Source organism: Amphiura filiformis, chromosome 1 (genome assembly GCF_039555335.1).
Source record: "Amphiura filiformis chromosome 1, Afil_fr2py, whole genome shotgun sequence".
Lineage (NCBI taxonomy): Eukaryota > Metazoa > Echinodermata > Ophiuroidea > Amphilepidida > Amphiuridae > Amphiura > Amphiura filiformis.
This window is the reverse complement of record NC_092628.1, coordinates 91,185,548-91,195,633: the sequence shown is the minus strand read 5'-3', so window position 1 is coordinate 91,195,633 and position 10,086 is coordinate 91,185,548. Positions and strand designations below refer to the sequence as shown.

Below are 10,086 nucleotides of genomic sequence, written 5' to 3'. Positions count from 1 at the left end.
GATTTTTGGCGAGCCGTTCGGAAATGTTACCCCCCCGGGGGGCTGATAATTATTGCACAGCCCCTTAAATTAAATTATTTTTATAACAGTTGTAGAAACTTGTTCATCTACCAAAAGGAATTCAGAAACATAATAGTTTGCACTATCTACAATGGAGGGGACGCTGAGCCGTAGAGATTTTTGACCCCTATGCAAACTGGAAATTGACCCTTGACCCGTTGTGGCATATTATTTTTGAACCCGGGGAGTGGGTTACTCCCATTTTGGCCTGTACACCATCCGCGATAATAAAAACGCGTAAAAAGGGTAGTTTTTCGTGGGTAGGCACGATACGCGCGTATCGTGTTTAGGGTGTCAAAAACATGAAAAATTGGAAAAAAGGGTAGCAAAATTGCAATTGCTAAATCCGCGGAAATGAAATTTAGGATATGAAATTTGATAAAATAAAAATCCTGTTTAGGATGTGAAAACAGGTACGTGTTACCTTATCGTTTTAGCCAAGGGTTAAATCCTTGTTTAGGGTGCTTTTCAAAAGTTGATTATCGCGGATGGTGTACAGGCCACAATGGGAGTGACCACCTTGGTCTTTTGAACCACATATCAATTTGTAAGCGCTCTTTAGCAAAATCACTAGTTCATTGAATTTACAACCAAATGACAAAACAGACAAAAATAGTAAATTTTTGCACAAGTATTTTAAAGAGAATTGGCCATTGCTTATTGAAATGAAGCTAGTAATAGTATATGGACAATATATGGACAATATAAATGTGCTCTTTCAAATAATTTTCATAAAATTTGACATAAATTGACATAAAATTTGACTTTTAAAACCTACATTTTGGTCAAAAATTGTGCTGGGATAGGTCGTTCAACAGATTTACCTCGTTCCGACACCTTGCTATAAACATTGATTCCATTATCTGTTGACGTAATGAAAAAAGTGTTTTCAGAGGGAAGTGTTAGCTTTCGTTCGATATAAAAAAAAAATATGATTGGGTGAAGGGAACACTTGAGGTTTTGACAAAAACCAATCACTGATGAATATTTTCCACCAGATCTCACACAGCTCTTATGATGCTATGTACTCAACCGTGTAGTAACGGACTGCGTAGCGGCTAGACTCGATGTGCTTGCATTTTTTTAAAAAGGGAATCGTTTTGTAGCCAAACCTTTTCATATGAAGGTCGTATTGAGAAAAAATTACATATTTGTAATACTTTGGCGTAGACGAATAACTTGATATTCTTTGAAGTGATATTTGAACACTTATTTGACAGGGTGGCACCGCCAGATTCTGAATAGGTAGGTCTCAGAGATATAGAAAACACAATCAAACATTGTGCTGACGCTACTTTCAGGTTTTTGGCTTAGGCACCAGACTATTGAAATGGGTTCATGCAAGGAAGATCTGCGCGGATATTGGACAGTCAGGTATTTTATGCGCGCTAATATCTACTGATGGCGGCTTAGCGTCCCTCCGAATGGTCCCAAATTTATACAATCTATGTACGATGAGGAGAGTGAGTATAAAATCCGTCTATTTTTTTTCTTTATACCTCAGTGAGCTTGGCGAAACGCCTTTATTTTATTTAGTTTATATATCAAGCTCAAAAACTTGCTATTCCACAATATTGCGGCTCAAAAGCCACGACATGTAAATTAACATTATCAAAACATTATGTATAACTTATTACAGTATATTCAAATGAACCTTAAGTTCATCCCAGACATTTTGATTTTCTTTTATAATTGTTGGCACATTTTCTGCATTTGTTGTTATTTCATTCAATCTTTCTACTTCATTAATAAAGAGCAGTGGTATAGGAGTAAATATATTGGTTTCACTATATCTTATTTTGGCCTTGTATTTAAGTTGTAAACTGAAAACGATGCTATAATTAAGAGCAGGTTTACAAAATCAAAATGTGAGTCTTTCTTGTTCCAACCATAAATAATATGTTCTAGAGACACGTTCAAATGTGTGTGTGTTGTAATTAACACGCATTCTTTAAAGAAAATCCAAAATGATGTATTTTTCCTGCATGATATGAAAAAGTGTTCATAGTCCTCACGACAATTGCAGAAACAGCATTCGTCCGAATTACTAATCTTCCATTTCAATAGGTTTGAAAATCCGTCTATGCTATCTTGTTAATTTCTACCTATAGCTTGTTATTAGTTTTCCCCCAGGCCACTGTCCCCGAGCAAGTTGACACCGCCTGCAATTGAACCAGGTACCTTGCAATGTACGGTACCGTACCCTATTCACTGCACCACATGCACTGTCCATTATTGTTTTTGTTTTTTTCGTTTTGTTTTAAATTTATTTCACACATTATCCAGGACATAGTTATTGAGTTATGCATATTACTTTTGTGTTTATAAAACATTAGAAAATGTATAAACAATGGTTCGCCATTACACAAAGAACTACATTAAACAGTTACGTTCTTAAAATAGTATTTTATTGTAATTCTGGGTTGTTTTATTTAGGAATGGAATGTTTTGATGTCTACAGATATCTTGTATAATACTACTCAAAACCAAAGTTGATTGTTGCCTGTCGGTAGTAGACAGAAAGATATGATCGCGTTCCGAGTAAGACCAAATTGAAAGTCTCAACCAATCACAAATTGGCGACAGCACATTCAATTAGCGCGTGGCTATAAACGATACCGCCGCGTTAATCTTTACTAAACTTGGCGTCAACTGCATCGAATATGCGTTCAAATCGCCAGAAATTGATTCTTTGAATAGGTTTTGAACTTTTGATGGTCTCACATGATCGGTAATTTCGTAAAGGTGCTCCTGAAAAGTGTTATTATCGAAAGCCGTTGCAAAAGAAACCAAGACTCGTCATCGTCGATGCGCAGATCGTTACTACTCTAACTACTGCGCAGTTCAACCTGCGAAGTAACGATCTGCGCATCGACGAAGAAGCTTTTGTTTTTATTTGCAAAGGACTCTGGGAATTACCCAAAGGTGACTGATGGGCTTCATGATTATTTCATTCCATTCACTGTTGTTTTCCTGTTCTAAACTTCTAAACGTATCATAACATAATTCATAAGTTACGTAGATATGTAGTGCACCCTTTGATCCGTTTTATTCCATTCCAGATTAAATAGAATAGTAGAATATACTGGATCCAATGTGATCTTGAATAAGCAAATATTTGATTTTCAATAAGTCATTGAACTCAAAGGAATATTTTGTGATCCTAACATACTCTTTATTATAGCATTTGTCTGTAGATATCCGCGAAAGAAAACTTATTCCCAAAATTTTCAGTTGATTCCGATTTTGCGATTGCGAGTTATGCATGATTATGTGTATTACACTGCTCTGTAGGCTAGTGTTGTAATTTCGTTCTGGTGTAACAGAATGTAAATCAAATTTGGCGATAATTTTGCTAAACGAATTAAGCTGCAAGAAAATGTTTGTACAGAAACATTATGTAGTCAGAGGTTTGCAGTGGTATAAAAACAGAAAAGTGGGGGATGGATCACGAAATGTCCTTTTAAGGTACAGTTATAGACAGCCACTTAAAACACACCCGGTATAAGTCTATGGGGAACCCGAGACGTGTATTCATCCCAAACCTTGCCATACTTAGCTTTACATCTATGCTCATCTCGAATACATCTATGTGTCAATAGTATAAACATAAATACTAAATAGAAATATGGCAAAATATGATCGAACCCACAGGCCAGACAGTAGGCACAACAACCCATCAAATCTCCGGTATAGTTCATATGACGCGTAACTCCCCACCATCCAGATAAAAGCAGCTTACTCTTCCTCTGTTTGCCGTCACCGCTGTAGTATCTGGCTTCTAGGTACTCTGGCTTCTTACCCCAGATCAGACCTTCTCCGTTAGTACGTCTGAAGTAATCTTTCTGATGGTTGACGGCTCGGAAGATGAAGTATCCAGCTAAACCGAGGGCCATTATTCCCAAAGCAACAGGTTGTGGAAGATCAACTGGCTTATACGCAAGATAGAACCCCTGTTTAAAAGGTAAAGGTAATATGATAAATTAAATGACTAGTTTTTCTAATACAGAAATTACTGGAAATGTGCTTTAAATTACTAATTCATAATATGAAAAAGCGATTGCTATACTCTGACAAACAACATAATGTGACAAAACATTCATGAAAATTATCGATTTTTGATTACATTTTAAGTAGGAAGAAACAAAAATGAATTTTTATTGTTTGTATCTAATCAGGAGCAATGAAAGAGTTGAAAGAGTTGAGAACAAAAATCAATAAACAGAGGTATATCTACACAACATGACAACCAACATTAGTTTTCATATATCACATCAAATTGACTCACTTGAAGAGTGTACATCCATGGTAGCCACACACAATCACCCCAAGCCAAATACCATCCAAAATGATCATGATGAATATCGATTGTATTCAGATACCAAGCCTCATTCCAGAAGAAATCCACAACATACATTGCGTGTAGAATGTTCACAATCCACATCGAGTTGGTCACATAACCGTAAGTATGATACTGATAGAACGCATAGGACATATTGATGATAGTCCACGCTGCAATTCCAGGTCTACCGTTGAAGAACAATTTGAAATCAAACCATTTTCCAATGCGAGGATTGAATTCGATGCCCATCATGAAGTCGTAAAATATGTTATTAGAGAATTTACAATCCTTTGCTCCAGATGGAAAGTTGTAAGCTTTGATAAAGACAAAGATGGCGACAACGTAACCAAGGATATTGGCAACCCAGAGCATCTCTCCCCAGTGATCAAAAATGATGGTTGAAGGAAACCAGTTGAAGTACAACCCGTTGGCAAGAAACAAACCTGCAATTATAGCATACAAACATATGTATCATTATTCAATGTCTTCTTGATTTATATTAAAGTAACAATACAAAAGCAAACAATATAAAAGTTTCCGAATTATTGACACTTTAAATGATTTACAAGTATAGTTATAACACATTTTAAACAATATAACCGAAATGGTCCGATTTTGTGGTAGATTTAATAAGCCAAATCGGCATTGGAAGTTTGCAAAGCATTGTGGGACAGTTTTTGCAGTTTTGGGACACTTTGCCCTCTGACCTATTGGGAAAATTCAGAAAACTGGTTTTTGTGCGTACAAAATATAATCTAAAATGTTTTACAAGAAAGAAAACAAACCCAAAAAATTTTATTATTGAATAAATGAAATATTCAAGTATTTTTAATGATATTCATTATGACAATAATAAATTAATTAATAATAATTACTGCAATTTCCCAGATATGTCAGAGGTCAAAGTGTCCCAAAACTGCTCTCAAATACCGAAAGTTATAATGGCGATTGGGCTTATTAGTCCACAGATTGTACTAACCATTTGAGATTGCCCAAGCCTGCAATCCATTGACCTGGTACTGTAGCTGAACACCTGATGGAGTGATAGCTCCAGGACATATACCACCGACGTAACCAGGTAAGACATAATGCAGGAGATCGGGAACATAGTAAAGAAACACCTACAACAAACAAAATATATGAGAAGTTGAAGACTTTTAGCCCATCGCTTGGACAAACGAAAATGCAGATTGAACGAAAATTTGAAGCAATAATACTCATGCACTCATGTGTCTGAAATTAATCTACAAGCCAACCTTATCAAGTATCTACCGCTGGGGTTGGACATGGAACCTCATGCACCAGATGAGAGTACCATAACCACTCAGTGTGCCACGCTCTCATACATATATTAAAAAGCATGGACCGATATTTTGAAAATGAAATAGACAAGCGTTAACTTTGTCAACACAATCTTTTCACATGTCAACCAATTGCCGACATATCAACAGTCGGCCTGCAAATGCACGTAGGATAAGGTACGATATCGTAGCCACTCAAAGGCCCAATTGCACAAACATTTAATAAGTTAGTTGTTAAAACTCTATTATCAAATCTCCTCACGGAATGGTTTTGAATTTTTTTTCAAGCATCTATATCTCAGTGACATACTTATATCGTGTTGCATATCATTGGACAGGTAATTTGTTCCCCTTTACATTGATACCATATTTGAAACAATCACCTTTTCACGGCTGCGTACACGTCTTGTGAATGTAGTTGGGTCTCAAACAGAATGTCAAATTAATCAATATTCTGTGCTCAAACAACACAAGTAGCTAATCTCAATAAAAAAACATACATAGCCACAAAAGCCTGGCACCTCTTCCTCATACTGCGCACCAACCTGGTCACACGTTGCTGTGTGATTGCATCTCATTTTTTGTTCAGGATTCGTCGCAAGGTCATTCCATGAGGTTGCATTGGCTACTTTGACACGACCAAGCTGGTCCCACATGTGTTCAATCGCGTCTGGGCTGATAGTAAGCCATTCCATTTTCTCTAGCTCTCTATATATTCTGTAGGTAGTCGTTGATTACCCTGGCCCTGTTGGGGCGAGCGTTGTCATCTTGAAGGATTGCATTAGGTCCCAGATTGCGATGATATGGAATTGCAGCTTGCTGCACAGAATAATGGTCAATTTGGCACATTCTGTTTGAGACCCATTACATTCACAAGACGTGTGCTCAGTCGTGTAAAAGGTGATTGTTTCAAAAGCGGTGTCATTGTAAAGGGGAATAAGTAAACGGTTAATTGATATGCAACATGATATGAACATGTCACAAAATGATATAGATGCTTGAAAAAACTTTCCAAACTTTTGTCTAGGAGTTTATTTTCAATTTATGTTCCTCCTACTGATTTGAGAGAGGTATTATTAAACTGATTTATACCTAGCTCCAAATCTACCTGAAGAAAATCTTGGTCTGTAGTATTATCTTACCTGGAACGCAACCCAGGGAAGCACGATTTGAAAACCATCAAGTGTGACAGGCGGTAGTTGGTTGAAGAAGTCAGTTAATGTGATGTCTCCTTTGAAGAGACCTAATATTGGTGACGACAAGGCACAGTCGTAATGAGTACAGGCGACATGAAAGTAGAATACCATCAGTGGGCAGGTTGTAAGGAGGGTGATAACAGAGACTATGCTGAATACATCAATATCCCTGTAAAGAGAAATACAAAACGTTCGAAGGAGACTAATAATTATCAGAAAAAATTATTTGATTTACTTAAAACTAATGTGCTCTTCGCAGAATCTGCAAGAAACCGGGGTCTTTTCTTGAGCTAACTGACATGATCATGAATGTCAAGAGAAAAACTGTAGGCCTTATAAAGAACGATAATACAATATACAGGGGAAAGAGGAACTACGCATAGCACACTAGCACATTTAAACATGAATTTACAAATGGAGACATGACTTGCATAGGCAGATATACCAGCGTAAAAGCTTCGGACATGCCCCTGCCTGCCTGTGCGAATGAGTTGAACCCCAAACCTCTCGCTTGTCGGGCGAGCGCTCTAACCACTGAGCTACACAGACTGTCCTTGATAAACAGGACCCAATTAAGTCTGGTTCTTATGGATATGAGCAGTCAGGGAAAACAGTACAAACAGCACATTACATACCAGTGTTACATGTACGAGATCAATTAAAGGAGTATTTCGTGATCCTAGCATCCTCTATTTATGTCATTTTTCATTAGCTATCCACGAAAAAAAACCTATTCCCAAAATTTCAGTTGATTCCGATTTTGCGTTCGCGAGTTATGCATGATTATGTGTATTCATGGAAGAAAGAGATAAGAAGGAACCACAACGAACGCATTCACTTTGTCCACTCCCTTTACCGACATTTAGTTGACATTGTTATTCATGAGGATTTACTTTGATCAATACCCCGCGTTAAATAGGTGATTGGTATTGTATTCCATGTATTTGCATGTCTTCTGGAGCGTGTGTGAAGGATGATTTGAACTAATGACCTTCCGGTCATTGATGGCTTACATCTTTTTCTTCCATTTTGCCCAATTTTTCCGAACTTTGATGACTTTTTTCTCAGAGTTGGCAGTCTTTGGCACTGAAACGAGTTGGCTAGTTACGATTATACACATATAAACTATTAAATTAAACAGGTTTTATGTACCGGACTCAACCGGAACATTGTGCATTATTTAAGAACATTTTACATCTATTTTTCATCGAAAAAGTCACCAAAATCTTACCTTATTTGCTAAAGATGAAACTCAGCAAAAAAACGGCCGATTTTGATTACCTTTTCGATGTTTTATAGGACATTTTCTACACAACACGATCAAGAAAACAGTTTGACTGTAGATCCCAAAACAAAGCTACTATACATGTTCAGAGCATCAGTGAAATTCCATAATATTACTTCTGGGTAGCGTTTGTTTGTTCGTGGATGGGTTTGTTATAAAAATTTTCCAGTAATGATTTTGCCAAGCATCGATCGCGGTAAATGGATCATACATGAAAGTAAGTACCATTGATAGCTTTTCTTTTCATGTGTCAATAGATAAGCGGATTAAAACTTGGCCGATCGAAGTCGTTGTGGTTCCTTCTCATCTCTTTCTTCCATGGTGTATTACACTGCTCCATAGACAATGCGTTGTAATTTCGTTCTGGTGCACCAGAACGAAATTCAAATTTCACGATATCTTTGCTAAACGAATTAATCTGCAAGAAATATTTTGTACATAAACATTATGTAGCCAGAGGTTTCCAGTGATATAACAATCTCAACTTTTTTTGAGAAAAGTGGGGGAATGAGGCTGTGGATCACGAAATGCATGATGCAGTCATGTCTACAGTAGAATTCATATCGACCTTTGCAGGACTTAACCCCATTAAAAGCTATTAAACCAAGATAACACTCATTGAAACAGCTCAACTGATTAAATCGGATCTTCTCTGGTTGTGCACAAGTGACTGTTTTCATGTGCGATATCGCAATAAAGCTGGTATTCATAGCTTCAGTTGGGTAACCGATTATAAAGGAAACGAAAGGAAACAATGTTATGTGTGGCTTTGTTCACGAAATCAGACAATGTCGTGCTTTTTGTAAACCAGCATTCTTGAAAATGAGCAACATAATGATTTTTGACTTAACACGGTTTAGAAATAATTTCTTCATATTTTTGGTGTTATCTGTCGTTTACATGTCCTTCCTAAAACACAAAAGTACGACCCTCTCCAAACACCTAAATTAGCTAAAAATTTAGGACATGTTACAAAACTTTATTTTCTAGAACCTATTTAGAATAATTTAAATGTAGCTTTTACCGGTTTTTTGTGGCATCCTTCAGAAGTGAGCGGTCCGATACCAATATTTTCGGTCAAATCTCCATTCAAATAACACGGGGAGTTGGCTAGCTATGCCTTGCCCTCACTCATATTTTACAAAAGTACGACCATTTCTGAACATCTAACCTAGCTGTAATTTTAGGTCATGTTAGAGAAATATATTTGCTAGAAGTTTTGGAGAATAAATAAAATATTGGCTGGTTATTTTTCACACAGTGATGTTAACTAGGCAAGTGTCCATTCTCCCAACATACATCATTTGTAGGGGTCACGCGTCAATGGTGAGAGCACTGTGTATTGTGTATAGGAAAACGGACAGTAACTGCAGTATGGCCCTTTTAATATAATCAAACAAACAAGAGAAGAGGCTTACGCATTATACACCGGAACATGGAAACATTCAAACAATGCAGACTAGCGCACGAGATAATGGTAAATACAAGACGACAAGCTGAAAATAGTTATGCTGACAAGAATGCAAGATGAAGGAATTTTTGGAATCAAAAACCAAAATGATAATGTCATGTCGTTTTTTACTCCCTTACCATGCTCGTCCCCATTCCCCAGCTTTACGTCCGTCATCAAGGTTACCATTTGTATCGGCGTCGCGTTTTGATTTCACGGTTCCTCGCTTTGTCGCTTTGGAATGCGTCGCGGTCGCCTTGGAACGTGCCATGCTTGATTCTGTAAGCTTCTGTATGTGACAAATATATTCCAATTTAGTGGACATGAACAGGCAGTATTATATAGTTTAAACTCAATAGGTCAGATCGCAAAAGAGATATTTATCTAACTTACTGATAACAATGGCAGGAGACAAAAGTGAATTATTTGTTTAGGTTATCTTCTTTCGATAG

The 10,086-nt window shown here is 37.0% G+C and overlaps 2 protein-coding genes across 2 annotated transcripts in view; one reads left to right on the top strand and one right to left on the bottom strand.

The window, feature by feature from the left end:
- The window catches only part of LOC140157336 (N-acetylglucosamine-1-phosphotransferase subunit gamma-like), a 77,609-nt gene that overhangs the window by 32,425 nt on the left and 35,098 nt on the right, over nucleotides 1-10,086 (top strand). The window lies entirely within an intron of this gene.
- Nucleotides 2,584-9,905, bottom strand: LOC140168680 (7-dehydrocholesterol reductase-like). Its single transcript, XM_072192094.1, has 5 exons — nucleotides 9,775-9,905; nucleotides 6,846-7,068; nucleotides 5,382-5,523; nucleotides 4,349-4,845; nucleotides 2,584-4,013 (listed from the first exon to the last, which is right to left on the bottom strand). Exons 1-5 carry the CDS (start codon nucleotides 9,903-9,905, stop codon nucleotides 3,549-3,551), a joined length of 1,458 nt encoding a protein of 485 aa, XP_072048195.1. The 3' UTR covers nucleotides 2,584-3,548.